Source organism: Python bivittatus, unplaced genomic scaffold (assembly GCF_059951505.1).
Source record: "Python bivittatus isolate LINGU-HERP-01145 unplaced genomic scaffold, Pbiv_v1 ctg000020_np1212, whole genome shotgun sequence".
Lineage (NCBI taxonomy): Eukaryota > Metazoa > Chordata > Lepidosauria > Squamata > Pythonidae > Python > Python bivittatus.
Genome location: NW_028277030.1, coordinates 21,160,231 through 21,177,112, shown reverse-complemented (window position 1 = coordinate 21,177,112; position 16,882 = coordinate 21,160,231). Strand labels below are relative to the sequence as shown.

At 39.9% G+C, this 16,882-nt stretch overlaps 1 protein-coding gene across 2 annotated transcripts in view; it reads left to right on the top strand.

Moving 5' to 3' along the window:
- LOC103058999 (b(0,+)-type amino acid transporter 1-like) overlaps positions 1-16,765 on the top strand; it is a 50,322-nt gene extending 33,557 nt beyond the window's left edge. For both annotated transcript variants that reach the window (XM_088135727.1, XM_007423762.3), the window contains 4 exons: positions 1,746-1,875; positions 3,478-3,602; positions 5,461-5,548; positions 7,799-16,765. In XM_088135727.1, coding sequence (XP_087991853.1) covers positions 1,746-1,875; positions 3,478-3,602; positions 5,461-5,548; positions 7,799-8,032 — 577 coding nt within the window. In that variant the 3' untranslated portion in view covers positions 8,033-16,765. The remainder of the gene's footprint in view (positions 1-1,745; positions 1,876-3,477; positions 3,603-5,460; positions 5,549-7,798) is intronic.
- Positions 16,766-16,882: the final 117 nt, after the last annotated feature.

The window sequence follows — 16,882 nt, the reverse complement described above, 5'->3', positions numbered from 1 at the left end:
CACTGCAGATTGAAGTACCCCAATATTAAGAGACAGGGGTTCTTTCATTGCCAAGCTGGCCATGAAATCCAGGAGCTCAGGAAGGGATCCTAAGAAGCATCAGGGAGGCCAGTACACCAAATTGATCCCCTGTTTGTTTCTACGACTTAACCAAATACATAGGCACTCACATATAACCACTTCCAGAACAGCAAACCTAGCCATGAATAAGCAGTGAGGGGTAGATAAATGCCACACTACCTTCCTGCTCCTGGCATTGAGGTTGGTGTAGGACATGAAACCTAGCTGGACAGATTTATGAGAGGGCAACATCTCTGCCCTCCCTCAGCCAGGTCTTGGTGTAACACACCACCTGCCAGGTCATCTACCACCAAATGATGGATTTATTTATTTATTTATTTGTCATATTTATATAGCTGCCCATCTCACAATCAAGTGACTCTGGGCAGCGTACAACAAAGTTAAAAACAAAATATACAAATTAATATTAATATTAGTAATATTAAAAAGTTTATTAAAAGCATAAAAGTAAAAACAGAATAAAAAAGATTAGGCGAAGAGGAGTTGTTAATAACACAGGAGCCATCTCAATATTCCACCAGTCCCTTGGGGTCCCCAGGCCACCTGGCCCAACCAGGTCTTGAGGGACCTCCAGAAAGCTAAAAGGGACGAGGCCAACCTCACTTGGGGGGGAAGAATAAAGCCATAACAGAAAAGGCCTGCCACCTAGGACTTGCCAAACTCCCTAGTCAAGGGGACCCACAGCATGCCCTCTTTGCTGGATCTGGTGGGACAGGCAGATGTAACTGGGGAGAGGCAGTCCCTCAAATAATCCAGCCCCATGCCATGTAGTGCTTTAGAGGTCAAAACCAACACCTTGAATTGGACCTGGAAACAGACTGATAACCAATGCAGCTTGTGGAGCAGAGATATAACACATATTCTTCGGAAACACACATAACTGCCCACACCGCGGCATTCTGCAGCAGCTGAAATTTCCAGATACTCTTCAAGGGCAGCCTCATGTAGAACACATTACAGTAGTCCAAGTGGGAGGTGACTAGGGCATGAGTGATGTGAGTAGGGCTCCTTGATCTAGGAACAGGCACAACTGATGCACAATGCAAAAGCAAAGGCCCTTCTGGCCACAACTGCCACCTGCTCCTCGAGCAGGAGTCAGGAGTCTGGGAGAACCCCCAGATTGCACACAGGGTCTGTCTGGGGCAGTGCAACCCCCATGACAGCACCAAAGATGGTATAGTCCCAGAACTGGCAGGACCCAAAACCCAAAGCCACCCAGTCTTGCCAGGGTTCAGATAAGGCGTTCACAATATAACTGAATTTGCTAGGTAAACTGGGTATCATCAGCATTCTGATGATACCTCACCCCATGGCGACGGATGAGCTCATCCAGTGGCCTCATGTAGATGTTAAATAGGAGAGGGGAGAGCACTGAACACTGTGGCACCCCACTCAGTAGGAGCTGAGGGTGGGCTCTCCCCCCCCCAGTCACCACCAACTGGAATCAACCGCTAAGAAAGGAGGCGAACCGTGCCGCCCACCCCCAATCCTCGGAGTCAATCCAGAAGGATACCACGGTTGATGGCACTGAGAGCTGCCAAGAAGCCAAGTAGGGTGAGGGTAGATGCATAATCGCCATCCAAAAGCGCAACTGGTCAGCATCCTAGCCGATCCACAATGGCTGTTGATTTTTCTGGTAATATTTTCTTTATTTCCCTCCAAAGAAATAAAGCCCTGGGCAACTGGGTATGGCTGATGTCACTGGCAGTTGCCCTTTCTTGCTTTGGATCCGTCAATGGAACGTTCTTCTGCGGAAGCCGTGTGTGCTACATTGCAGCAAGAGAAGGCCATATGGTGAGGACTGTGAGCGTACTGCTCTTTCTGCTGTATATATGGATGCATTCTTTAATCAATAACTTCCACATCAAAATCTTTTACTGTTATTCCATGCCTGCCTGACTCCTTTATGAATGCATAAGGCTGTCTCCTAGTCAGTAGTTACATATTCTTAGGGGGCGTGACCCATAGTGCAATATATAAATAAAATAAAGTGCATTAATGATCTGGCAGGATGGGAGAATGAAAGACACTAGTAAACCTGTGCTATACATGCCATAAAGTGCTTGTATAACCTATTTTCTCTATTAAGGCTTGACCCTTTTAATTACCTGTAACTCAGTTGAACCAATTTGGCAATTTAAATTCTGTAAATTGAACCAACTAAAACTAATGGACCTGAACTCATTTAACACTAAGACTGTTTGCTTAGCTGTCAGGTACATTGGGGTATTAGATCTCACACTGAATCTTTGGAAAATACATAAGATTGAATCCAGATTTAGGATGTAATCCTATACTTAGGTACTCAAAAGTAAATCCAATTAAATTATTTTTGAGCAGGCATGTGTATCAGTCTATAAATTAATTGTATGTAAAACTTACTGGAATTAATGGGACAAGTTAGTTACAAGATCTCTTTTATCTAAATGGGAATTAAGAACAGTGTATTTACTCTGGCTCTAATGTCTTCAGTTTTAATCTATTTATATATAGATAACACTAAAGAATCAATGAAAAACAAGTGAGGCTTCAGGGAATTTGTTGTGAGTTTTCTATCACAGTCCTGTACTCCTCTCTTGTTCAATGAAAAATGGATATTAATTTTTATCAACAGTAGCAACACACCCAATTATTCTTCAATATGTTAATAGCATACTTTACCCTCTTACAAGACCGTGGCAGAAATGCAATCGCATTTATTACGAAATTCAGCTGTGAATAAATGATACAGGACTGAGCTGTAAATCAATTAATCTGTGATTAATGCCCATATTTATCATTCTGCCCATTATTCTCCTCCTACAGCTTTCTCTACTCCAGAGTAGCTCATCAAACTCTAAGCTCTGGAGTCCAGCTGGTTGGGAATACTGAAAAGAGCTATGGTGTAGAGGTGTCAGCTTAGGCCCGATTGGTTTATAATCTACCAGCAGAGCTGTGAATGTTGAACTTCCCAACAATACAGGAACTAAGTGTGTCAGTACTCAGCAAATGCTTTGCTCCTGGTGCACCGGAAAGCAGAAGGGAATTCAGTCCTGATTGCAGCTACACGAGGTGTCCTACCCTTGATGTCCCCCTGAAAAACATTGGGCTTTCATTCAAGTGGGTTTAGTTCAAAGATACAATGTTCTAGAGAAATTAATGTGCAAGAAATAAGCGTGGTTGGCTGCCAATGGGCAAACCGTTAAAGGCATGAAATTCCAAATGACATGAGGGCTGTAGAACAGAACTTACTGCAGCTGATGAGTTTTCAAGTTATGTCTCGCCACATAACCTTCAGGTTTGCTGTTTGTTCATTCACTCATTAAAACTTTGGAGAGCTGAACAAAAGTGAAGGAGCAAAACGAACCTCTCAGCATAGTTAGTTATAATCTTTTGCTTTTATGTTTTCATTTTCAGCCAGACTTTCTATCTATGGTTCATGTGCGCTACTTTACACCTTTTCCTGCTCTCATATTTACTTCTGTGGTGTCGATAATAATGGTAATACCTGGAAATTTCAGTAAGATAGTGAATGTTTTCAGGTGGGTATTTCTAGCTTCTCATAATAATTTAATGAGAGTGATCTCTCAGCATCGTTTTGATTATTTTTGTATGTTAAAGTGATATTGCCTGGACTTATAGAGAGAGGAATACTACTACTATTATTAATAGTATTTAGTAATACTACTACTACTATTCAGTTGTTTTATTTAGTTTTTTCTTTTATTTCACACTTTTCCATCCTGCTTGCCATGCAATGCATCTTTAGGCTGTGTAGAGAATTTTAAATAAAGGCAATAAAATAGTAGAGGTGTACAAAAGATTTTCAACAACCACTATAAAGTATTTATATAAAGCAATACAACTTGCTGGATAATTAATGTTCAGCATGGGCAGTCAAATGCCAGGGTAACTGTGCTTTTAGCACTCACCTAAATTCTGGCATACTTTATTCAGAGGGGAGGTCCTTCTTGGGAATTGCGTTAAAACCAAAAAGGCTCTCTTCTTAGGTGATGTCAAATGCTGATCCTCAAGATGTGGTACCACCAGGATCATAGTCAACAAAGAGGACTCTGGAAGAAGGTGCTTCTTTAGCATACTTTGAGTTTTATAGGTTAATGCCAGAATCTTAAGCTTAGTCCCATAGCAAATCAATAAGCAATGCCATTCTTTTAACCATGGTATATGTGACAGTAGCCAGGTGCATTATATATAGAGTCCCCATATAATTTATCATCCAAACCAGGATGTGTGGTCAGCCAAGTGAAAGGGGGCAGGAAGAAAGGAAGAAGCTGCTTCTGGTCCACTGGGCACTGTGGGGAAGAAGTTGGCCATGGCCTGAGGGCCTCAAAAGGGAGGTATAGCATACATAGTACACAGAGGTTAACCAGATGGGACCCTGGAACAATAGGCATAAACCGGGACATATGGTCAACCTAACTATGTAGCAATTGTATTTTGCACTGTAGCTTCCAGTCCATGCATAAGGGCAGTCCTATTTCAAGTGCCTTTCAATAATCAAACTCTGCAGTTCCCAGTCCATGTGTCACACTGGCTAAGTTTTTCCCGTCTAAGAGCAGCTGTTGCTAGCACACCACATAATGATAAAAGGTGTTCTTTATTGCTGTAGCCACTTGTGGCTTGTGACAATGGTATTTTTAAAAGTATCCCAGGCCATGTAGTTGCCTCTTCCATGGAATTCTCTCCAGGATAACCCAGTTACCTATTTCCCAGAATAGGAAATCATTTACCCACTGGATCTTCATGATTCAGACTCTTACATGTAGGAATTAGTTTCCCCAGTTCATATATAACAGAGAAGCAGAGTTGGGTATCATCAGAGTACGCATATCAAGTTTCCTGGACTAGGCAAGGAAATCCCAAACCACCTGACAATTCATGGCTTAGCTCAATTCCTCAGCTTGGCTGAAAATTCTCAGATGTGGCTCAGCTAGATTAGCATCTTCACTGCTGGCAAGGATGAAGTCTGGACAACAGTTGATTGCCCATTCTAGTACAAAGATAGGAGAGACATATTGCCTAGGATTAGGCAATGGCATTCAGGACAAGCTGCAAAGATATCCCGTGTACTGTGACATCATTGCACACACTGCAAATGACATGAATTATGTTGTTTGTGTCATTTGCATGATCACATTGCTCCCCTCTATAGATGCCCATGAACTAGGCTCCTAGGTAGAAACAGAGATAATAATGTTCTTCAGTATATGTGGGTAGCTGGAGATGTATTGTCAGAATGTGGAGGGTGAATAAGATCTTTAGTATCATGTATATTTGTCTGATATTTAAGTAGCATGCATGTGTGTGCATTTTTTTAATAGCAGCAGGAATTGCATGATCACCCATGGAACAGCTGCTACTAAATGTTACTTTATATAGTTTTACAGCTTGGATTTTCAATGGGATAAGTGTCACAAGTCTCCTGTATTTAAAGATTAAGAAACCAGAACTGCCAAGATCTTACAAGGTTAGTACTTTATAAAAAACACTAAGATGCTTTTCCCCCTTCTTTTCCCTTCTTTTCATTTTTCTTCAGTTGCACATGACAATGGTTGTAACCTGAATTCACTTTCTTTCCCAAAGTGAACATCTTCCAGATGTGTAGGATTACAAGTCTTATCACTTCTAGAAACAGGAAGGAGTTGTAATTCTATGGTTCTGAATGCCAAACCAGGAAAACAACTATAACATATTTATTTAAACCTAACTGTCCATAATTTGCTGGCTACCTCTTGCTCTGTTCTATATTATGATTGACTTGTAAGAACAGCAGAGTTAGCAGATACTTCTTTTAGCCTTTCTTGCCTTGGTCACATGAACCATCTTTCCAATTATTTCTCCCTGAGAATGTTGAGAGACTGTTGGAAGAGTTGTAGTCTCTCATTGTTTGCCTGATTTTTGTCTCATGGCATTCTAGCAGAAGAGGATTCAATGTCTCACCTGATAGCCATGTTGCCTCAGCCATTAGATATGATTAGACAGGTCCTGTGAACAGGATCGTCTTCACTGAGAAGGACGGTGGTTAGGGAAATTTAGATCAGGACCAGAACTTAACCCCCTTCTCATGCCGTGTTCTGGATTAAACCATTGAATAACAGTGAATTGTCCCATTGGGTGAAATATATACTATAAGTATTACATGGACTAATTATAGTGGGATTCATCACTTTGAATATACAGGTAGTCCTCATTTAGCACCCACAATTGGGACCAGCAATTTGGTCGTTAAGCGAAGCAGTTGCTAAGTGAAACTGCAACTGTGCTTATGATCTTACTTCAGCTTTCCTTTGCTTTACAGACCTGCAAAGGTTCCAAATGCGAGGATTGGTCATAAAGTTATTTTTTCATCACCATCATAACTGTGAATGGCGCTGAACAAGGCAGTTGCTAAATGAGGACTACCTCACTAATTCTTTAAAATCTCCATTGATTGTTAGTTTCTTTGCAAACATGTGACCCAGGGCTGATATCCTTATTTAAAGCTTAAAATAGATTATCTGAAGACTTGCCTTCATCAATAAGGGGCTGCTTGTTTCGTATCAAGACACCGCTCTAATTGGGCCTGCCTTTGGATAGTAGGAGGACAGTTTTTAAGGACCTAGAGGTAGCATCCAGCCTGTAAGACAACATTCCAAGAAATGGTCATGTGATGCTTCTTTTTTGATCATCTTAGCATTCCATTATATTTGATTTATCTGAAGAAGTTGTTACAAATGCTTATTTAACTTTGTTAATATTTTTTTTAATCTCAATTGTATTTGAGATCATTTTCTTTGAAAAGTAAAACAGGGCATACATGTTGATCTGTGCGATATAAATCCAGTCCATTCTCACAAAATATAAGAAATTAAAATATAAGAAATGGCAGCTTTGTAGTAGAGTATACCAGGCTACATAAATAATACCTGGGAGAGTAATAGTTGGGAACTGTAGGCAAGGTGGTGCCCTCCAACGTTTCAGACTTCAAATTTTATCAGCTTCAGCCTGTGGCAGAGAACTGTAGGATTTGCAGTCAGTAATATTTGGATGACTGCACTTTCAACTTCTGCTGAAAACCATTAATATAAAAGTCTTCCTACCTTCCTTTAGCTGCTATTCTTGGCAAAAATATATGCTCTGGAATTGGTCTCTTTGAATTATTTTCAATTGTTTCTGCTGGTTTTGAAGCTTGGAGAGCAAGAGAAAGAGATTTGAGTGTTTGTTTAAAAAAACCTCTTGGTTTAAAAACTTGACTTCACTCAAACTGTGCGGTCATACTTTTTCTATTTCTATCCCCATTGTTTAATGTCATGTAGCCAAAATAGCATCATTCATACAAAAGAGGAAGATCTTAGCAGGCTTGGGGTCATTGCAAAGTTCACGGCAGTACCAAAAAATGAAAAAGAAAAGAAAAGGAATGGTAGGAGCAGCAGAACATCCAAAATTAGTTCAATGAAGACTGAGTTTATTCAGTGGCCATGGTATGTAGACTGATTATTGGGGGAAAACTGGAAAATTTAAGGAGCATCCTCCAAAAACTCATGGCTGGTTGGTTGATGAGATATCTGGATTTTTATTTCTTATTTCATCTCCTGTGAACAGTGAGGCTGGTGCTTCTTTTCGCCGGATATGTGAGCTGGCAGAAAATATTTGGAGACCTGCATGCCACCATTGCCCTCCTGGAAAACTTTCCCAAATAAATATACAGTGACCATAAATATGTATCCTCTCATTCCAGGTGCCAATCATCATACCGATCATTTTTCTGTTGATATCAATTTACCTTGTGCTGACACCCATCATTGACCAGCCACAGATCGAGTTCTTCTATGTTATCCTATTCATCCTCGGTGGTATCATATTTTACTTTCCTTTGGTTCATTACAAGTATTGCCCTGCGTGCGTACGAAAATTAACTTTTTATATGCAGCTGTTACTGGAAGTTGCAGCAACTGAAAAGGACATGAAGTGAATTAATATTCATAAGATTGCTTTGGCAAATGTTCTAATCATCTGTACAGTTCTGATATGAGCTGTTTTGGTATAGAGATGAGGGTCCAGTTTTTCCTGCTCATATTTCAGAAACATTTTGAAACGGATCACAATTGTTCCTGTCTCTATCCAAGTAGTAATTAGTGGCTGAGGGTGGAGAAAGAGAGGGGGCTACCAGAATGCCCTGTTTATATTTTTTTGTCTGTTTTGCTTTTTAAATTTCTCTTACTCAAATTCCTTTATACGTGTATTTTTTTTCTTTTTGCCTTTTTTGCTTGAATATTTTATTTAACCAATAAAAAAAAAGGGAGGTTAAAAAACAATAGATTTTTAGATCACTTCCTTTTCAACAAGAAACAATATTTCAGAAATGACCATATTGTATTTATGTTGTTGGAGAAGCAGTGAAACTAATGCTTTATTTAAACATATTGTTCCATTTTGGTAAGAAGCAATTACACATAGTACATCTCAACTTGAGATGTACAGTATCTCAGTCACATGGAAGTTGACTTTGGACAGGGGAAATGAACACATAATCAAATGACTTACTGTTCAGCACTGGAAACACAAATATATGGGTTCAACTATTTAGCAGTTTGTAAAATTAATTAATATAGCTAGAGCATGGCTTCAATTTACTGATATACAGATATCTACAAATATGCATTTTCTATGTTTCTGTTTCCTTTTTAAAAGTTTTTTTCTTCTTTTATAATTTTGTGTATTTTTTCATTTTTTTTGTATTTAGTTAATAATAGTAAATTTTTAAAAATTAAAACACACCCACACACACAATTGTTCTTGCCTCCATCTTCCTCAAAACACAGAATTATGGATGAACCAATCAGTGATTCCTCCAAATAGACAATAGGGAGAATTAAAATAATCTTTGCCCCTTTCTTCCCAGCCTTTGGTTCCTTTTGCATTGGTTTCCTTAGCAACTTCAAAACAATGAGATTGGTACCTGTGAGCGGAGCTTCAAAATCATCCCTCTAATATTTGAAAAGGTGGCATGAAACAGTTGCATGGTGCTTTGGTCTTGACAAGGAGTGCAGGAGATAGAACTATCAGCCCTTCAAGGTAGATCAGACTGGAAAACCAATGCCATGTTGCTGTTGTTCAGCCGTTAAGTCGTGTCCGACTCTTCGTGACTCCACGAACCACATTGCGCCAGGCCTTCCTGTCCTTCACTGCCTCCCTGAGTTTGCTCAGTTTCATGCTTATTGCTTCGGTGATGCTATCTAACCATCTCATCCTCTGCCGTCCCCTTCTCCTTTTGCCTTCCATCTTGCCCAGCATCAGGGTCATGTACAATGTACAATGCCATGTAGTTCAGTATTATTTTTTATTGTAAAGCTTTAGTAACAGAACCTTGCAAGTTTGAATGTGCTTCCCCCCTCTCTCCCTTTAACTTTGTGTGAACTAGAGAAAGGCTTGTCTGAGATGTTTACTCACACCACTTTCTTGGCCCAGGCTCAGACCCCTTTTATCTGACCATTGCCTTGGCAGCAGTCTTCCTCCTGTTCTTCAAGGCCTTCTTTCTTTCCTCTACAAGAACAAGGCAAGAGTTTCTGCAGTTGGGAATCCCTTCACCCCAAGCATCCTGCAAATGTTTCCTCAGTGGTTTTCAGAACATCATAGCAATGGAAACAACAGCATGTAATCATGAAGTTGCAGAGCCAATCCCAGAGTAATTTAAGTGCTGCCTATGACACAAACTTAATATGATATAATCATCATCATCATCATCATCATCATCATCATCATCCCTGAAGTTCAATTCTTTAAGTAGCTTTGTATTTTGAAAGTAGTTTTTTTAACTCCTAGAGTGAATACTATGTACAAATATGACCCCTGGCATTATAAAAGAAGGGAAAAAAAGCTTTAATCCAGGATCATGGAGAAGTTTATATAGTGCTAGCTCAAATCCAGGATCAAGGCAAGGTTTGTAATAAACTGTAAGTGTGCTATATTTTTCTATTAAGGAAGATTAATGTATCACCATAGAAACTGGATTCCTTCAAATGAATATATGAATATATATATATATATATATATATATATATATATATTCATTTGAAGGAATCCACATCTTAACACTTACTGTATATAAAAAGAATCTACCAAAATAAATTGTTGGCTGCATTTTAATTTGTGTACATAGAACTGCCTAGGTTGACTTTTAGAAAGGATGTTGAAAGCATTTTCGATTATTGTATAATAGAGATTGCAATTATACTGCACTCTCCTCAAGAGCTTGGAGCATTTTTTAATGAAAATAGTGCAATATGTATTTTGGAACTTTTAAAATATTTATATCAGAAAGAGTAGATCAATTAAAAAAAATTAATGCTTTAAATGGAAATTAGTAGTAGAGCATTTTGAATGAATTTAAGACAGCTTACCTGCTGGTCTTTCAGATGGAGATGGAGATGGAGAGTTTTGAACTGGAAACCAGATAGGTTTCTTGGACACGATATCCTATTTATATTCGCCTTCAGTGCCAAATATAACAATCCAAAGCAGTCAGCTTGCCAGGGCATAGTCCATTTTTTAAAAGCTGGTTGCTTGTGGATAACATCCTGAAATGTTATTTAGCCTAGTCTCTCAAGTTCTCCGAAATCTATCAAGAGTTGTCCTTTTTTTCAACCAATTAGTCCTGGCAGCAGGCTCACAACATGGTGACTTACGATTTACTGAGTCACAGTTGACTGAAGATATTGCAGGAAGAGAGGCATGTTAATCTATGGTACCCCAAAGTCACGACGAGTCTGAGAGCTCCTTTTCAGACGAACAAATTTTATGGAAAGGCATCAGCTCCCATGAACTACAACTCACTTCATTCGATGCAATGGAGTAACCAGCCTGAGGGAGAATTTAAATTGGGATGTGGCAGGCGGGAGAAAGGAGGGGAAGACAACAGACAGGGCATTATGCGGATGCAGATTACATGTGAGACAGATTATAAACCGCTAATCTATTAAAAATTGCAGTGGGTTAAATATCCATTGTCTTTGTTCAGGCCTTTGGAGATAGCCTGAAAGCTTTTGATGCACATACATTCAGTAATCCCTTGCTCAGTTGTACTGGCAAAGTTTGTGAAAATCAGCCTCAGGTGGGGTGGTTGTCTATATGTAAGTATGGGCCTGCCACCCAGTGCTTGAGAAAGTGCAGTGTCATTGTCAAGTATGAGTTGTAGCCAGTGGTGTGCTAATGCTGGCTTGCGCTGGCTTGCAAGAGAATTTTGGGGAATTCTGTGAGCTGCTTGAGAGCAGAGGGGAGCCCCTACATCTAGTGGTGTGGCAGTGCCAATGGAGCCTGCAGAGCCAGTTCTGAAACATTTAGCAGCACACCACTGGTTGTTGCTTATTAATAGGGCATTAGAGTGGCTTGAGATGGCAACCAGTGGAGTTCTGTTGTTTTGTTTTTGTAGTGTGTCTTTGAATAGGTCCTCCCTGGGAATTGATCTGGCTCTGTTGATTTGTCTGTTGATCTTGATAGGTGAGCAGTTCAGTCTCCTAAATGCCTAGTTTAATTTCATCAGTTGAGCATCTCTGTCAAATGGATCAGAACAAGTGTGATTGTACAGGTAGTTTCCTTTAGCGACCATTCATTTAATGACCATTCAAAGTTAAGACACTGCTGAACAAGTGGTACTTACAACTGGTTCTCAAAGTTCTGGCTGTCCCACCACCCCTGCGGTCATGTGATTGCGATCTCGGCACTTGACAAGCAGCTCATACTTACGACTGTTGCAGCACCCCACAGTCACGTGGTCACCATTTGCAAATTTCTCTGCTGGCTTTCCATAAGCAAAATCAATGGGGAAGCCAGTAGAGAAGGTTGCAAATCACTCTGGTAAGTCACTTGCACTCTCCCCCACCTGGCAGCAGCTACCCCCAGCCCTGCTGTACTCATGCCATACCTTGCCAGCCACACCCACACATCCTCCCCTGCCCAGCAGCAGCCAGCCTTGGCCCTGCCATGCTTGCGCTGGGCCTTGCCAGACGCCTGCACACCCTCCCCCACCTAGCAGTAGCCACCCCTGCCCCCACTGAGCTTGTGCCACGCCTCTTGAGTCACCCTCACACCCTCCCTCACCCATCGACAGCCACCCTCCGCCCTGCTGCACTCACACTGCCCCTCCCTGGCCACTCCCTGGCCATTCGCACACCCTCCCCGCCACTGATAGCAGCCACTTACCTCCCTGCTGGCCTGCTTGCAAGCCACCTGGGACTTGCTTAACAACCCGCAATCCTTGCTTAATGATGGCAACGGGGGGGGGTGGTGGTGCTGGGATTGCCGTTGCTAAGCGATGAGGTCATGTGATGTTGCACTTTACAACCGCATTGCTTAGCAATGGAAAGTCTGGTCCCAATTACCATTGTTGAGTGAGGACTGCCTGTATCATAAAGCCTGGCTATATATGATAGATTTGGTGGTGTGTTCTGGATGGTAGCTGGAAACATGAAGACATGGCAATCTGTATGTTTCCTGTATAATGTGGTGTATAACATATATCTGCAAAGCAGTGGCATAGCCATTGGCACATGTAAAACTGCACAATATGCCAACATCTTCATGGAAACAATACTTTCTCAGTTCTTACCACCAAAACCCCACCTTTACTTGAGATTCATTGACAACGTTTTCATCATCTGGACCCACGGAAAAGAATATCTCACAAATTCCATCATGACCTCAACAACTTCCATCCCACCATCAACCTCAGTTTCAAGCTATCTACACAACAAGGCCAATTCCTTGATGTTACAGTAAAACTATACAATGAATACATGAGGACCAATGGATTATCTTAAATCATCTGATGGAAAAATATTCCTCCCATCCTCAAGGTTCTCTTTAGGCTTCCTTTGTAGATTTAAAGGCTGCCTTTGATTCAGTCTCTAGGGAGAAACGGAGTGAAATTATTAAATACATCTATGAATCACTGTCTCATTAGATTAGCATGTTACTGCATGAGAATATATATATATATATACAGACACAGACACACACACACACACATATATACATACACATACACACATACATACACACACACACACACACATACACACGCTAGTTAGATGTCAACTAAGTGCAGATCTTTCTGCCCAAATTTCTGCCACGACTAGTCAAACAAGGTTGTATTCTGGCTCCCTTTTTATTTAATATTTATATTAATACCAAATTAATACCAAAAGTGAATTCCATCCCTTAACGTTAGCAAATAAACCAGTATCTGGTGTGTTTAATGCAGACAATGCTGTCCTCCTCTCCTTGACACAAGTCAGTCTCCAACAGAGTTGACGAGCTTTACTGAAGAATTGAAGAAAAATTACAGAATAATTACAGAAAAACAGAAGTAGTTGCATTCACAAAATGATGCTCTAACATCCTTAATAAATGGGGAAAAAAGCAATCAGACTGAGCAAGTTAAGTCTTTTAGTTACTTAGGAGTTGTATTTTAATCCTCTAAAACTTGGAAAGAGCAAAAAATATCTCATCTTATGCACAAAAAAATTCCAATACAGCATTAGATTTGCTAGTTACCATGGAAATAATAATGTCCCTACTGCAATCACATTTTGGGGGGCCACGGTGTTAAGTCTAATACTTTATGGTGCACAGATCTATGCCTATAGTGATGTAAAAAGTTTGGAGGCAATCTAGTCCAAGTTCTTAAGAGCAATGCTTCATGATCCTTGTTGCATTTCCAATGCAAGCTTTAAGCTGGAGCTAGGTTGTATGTCAACAGAGGTTCACATAAGGATTTGCCAATTAAAATACTAGCTAAAACTAATTTTCTGGGAAAGACTTCTATCTCAAGACTTATCCTACTGTGGATTCTCAGCAAAATCATGGATAACTTAGGGTCTGAAAGGGCCTTAGAAAACAACAGGCAACATGTCCTAGATCTAGACTTACAGAAAGATAGGAGCAGAATTGCTCATCCTTGTAACATTGACCTTTGGAACAGGCTTTATATATCCCAAAGTATTTTTACAATATTTTCTCTGTCCCTCACAAAAGACTTTTTACTTTTGCCAGGCTCAGTGCGTTCCCAATTAACAGTTCTGGAAGGGAGATACAACAGCCTTCACGTTCAGAACTGTATTTCTCCTTGCATGGAGTGTGTTGTTGAATAAATATCTCACATTCTGCTGAGTTTTCCATTGTACCATATATGGTGCTCTGAATTAATATTAACCCTCCTCATTAATTGTTCCAACTGTATTGTGGAAGAGAACACATCCTTTTTATTAGCCAATTGATTTTTAGAAATCTTAAATAACAACAAACTTCCTGGTCGAGAAGGTTCTTCAATAGTACTCTGAGTGCTAAGGGGCTAGAGGTTCTCCAGCCCAACAAAGTCCATTTTTTATATTCATCATTATATATCCTATTTGCACTTTTTAGTTTGCTCAAGATGACAGTTCCACATAACACATTACATGTGAATTCCTGATCGGTAACTACATTCAGAATCTGTTCACTATTATCAGTTTTCTAAATTTTGTTACTCATATGGCTCCTTGTCTTATCTCTTCTAGGCTTCAATGAAACCATTTTCACCACTAAGCCCTTCTTACAAAGCCAGCTGACTGTCAGAGCAACCAGCAGGCTGTCAGCAGCCAATTGTTAGCGCATGGTGGGGGAAGAGTTGGGGTTGAGGGGGGTCTTTTGGCTTTGGCTACCTGAATGCCAGCATTCTGGGAGATGGCCCTGAGATGGCCAATGGGCTCTTGGCAGCTGACTATTGGTATGGTCAAGAGATGGGCCAAGGCAGTGAGCAGGACCTTGGCCATGTATGCGAGAGGCTGCTATGGCCCACTTGGTGGATTGTACTTTGCAAATTACAGCATCTGGCCATAAATGTAGTATGATTTAAAAAGCGTAAAGCAGCTATCTGGATAGACTAGTTAGGCATTTCTAGTTTTTAACAATCTTTACTTCCAAGTGCTGTAATATGCAAGCGAGCTCTCTTTTAATTTCCTTCCCGTTCCCTTGGTGTAGTATTACTGAGCTGCAAACTTGCTCAACTCTGTAGCCATACTTCTTACTAGGTGTCATGCCTATGAAGTTGGGATGGGCCCACTTAGATAGTGGAAAGCAACTGGGAGCAGGGTTCCTAGAACCCTCTCAGGCAGGCCTGGATTAATCCAGTTGATTCATAAATATGGAGCACCCTAGAGACACTTGGATAAAGTGGAAAGATAGGTAAAAGCAAAAACAGGTGGCCTCTTCTCCCCTACTCCTAATACGTAACCTTTGCCTTTTATCCCCTTAGGAAATATGGTTCAAAATTTCCAAAACACTGGGGCACTACAATTCATCATATTGAAAGAGCCTGGGTAGGTGGGATGAAGGGAAGCGTTCCAGCAAAGGCAAGACTGCCATCTGTTTGAAGTCCTACCATGAACAGAAGTTGGATTTGACTATCTAAATGGCTTCTTCCTACTCTAGGACTTTATGACTCAGGAAATAGGGAAAATATGTACATTAAATAGCAGTATAGGACACCCTCACACAGACACTCATCTGTTCCTTTTCCTACTTATTGATAATTAGGGCATTGTAACCAAATTATTTTTATTAGTTATACTGCCACGTGATAAACTTTATAAAAAAGCATGACAGCACTTCAGAGGATGATACATAATTTCGCTTCTGCCACTGCCTATTCACAAGCACCTGTTATTCAAAAAAAAAAATCATCATAATGTGAATTTTCTCTTGTAAACTCTCATGACATGAACATATGTGGGGATCTTAGGCTTATGTGTGTATGGTAATAACAGGTTTTATTTCCTAGGCTAAACATATGGTCCTCCTAAACCATTAGAAAGAAAGGAGAGCAGAGAAAAGAGATAGGTGTGTAGGTGGGCAAAATTGGAGTGTGTTTTGGAAACATTCTAGGGACTTTGACCTGTCAAGAATGAATTAAGGAAACAAGGGTTGAGAAGCAAGCCATGGAGAACGTGGGCTGGAGCTGAAGAAAGTACCATGGCATATGATTAATTTTTGCAGCATATTTTGAAATATCAAGCAGATAGAAGAATACATGGGCACAAGGAGGAGGTGGGTAACAAAGCCACTATTATTACAGTCAGATAAATGTAATACGTGGAATTTGGCAGGCCCAACTTGTGTCCCACGAGTCAATGAAATCCCACTAATATTTGGAAAGAGACTTCCTAATAATAGTGGCAGGAAAGATTTGGTTACAGGATAGCTGTTGCAACAGGTATACTTTATCTCAGGACACTGAGGACATTTATTTAAAAATCTGTACAAACCTTCAATGTCAATATATATCCATGGATAAATGCATTTTAAATATTTAATTCATTCCAAATATGGATTCCTAAATTACCTCAGAATATGCAAGCTTTGGGTTTTAAAATGTATTTGATTTTTTGGGAGCCCAAAACTGCTCTGGAATATTTGGGAAAGGCATTCCAGTGCAATTGATGATTTTATCTTTTGCAAAAATGATAGATATCATGTCTCAGATCAGCACATTTAGGTTTGGTGCATTCCCAGAATTTGCAAAAGTATATTACTTCAACCTGTTTAGGAACTGTGTTTCTATTGGAATTTGCTTATGCTGTAATAAACCATAGTTTCATAAATGTACTTCTGATGAATTTTTAAAAAATATATATACCATTTGCAAAGAGTGTTCCCTACTCAGCTTGATATTATTTTTTAATAATCGGTATGTTTTATTGTTAAAAATATGGAAATACAAAGAAGTAGAAAAAAGCAAGATAAAACCAAAAATACTATTAGATTAAAAAAGAATAGTAAAAAAGAGAAA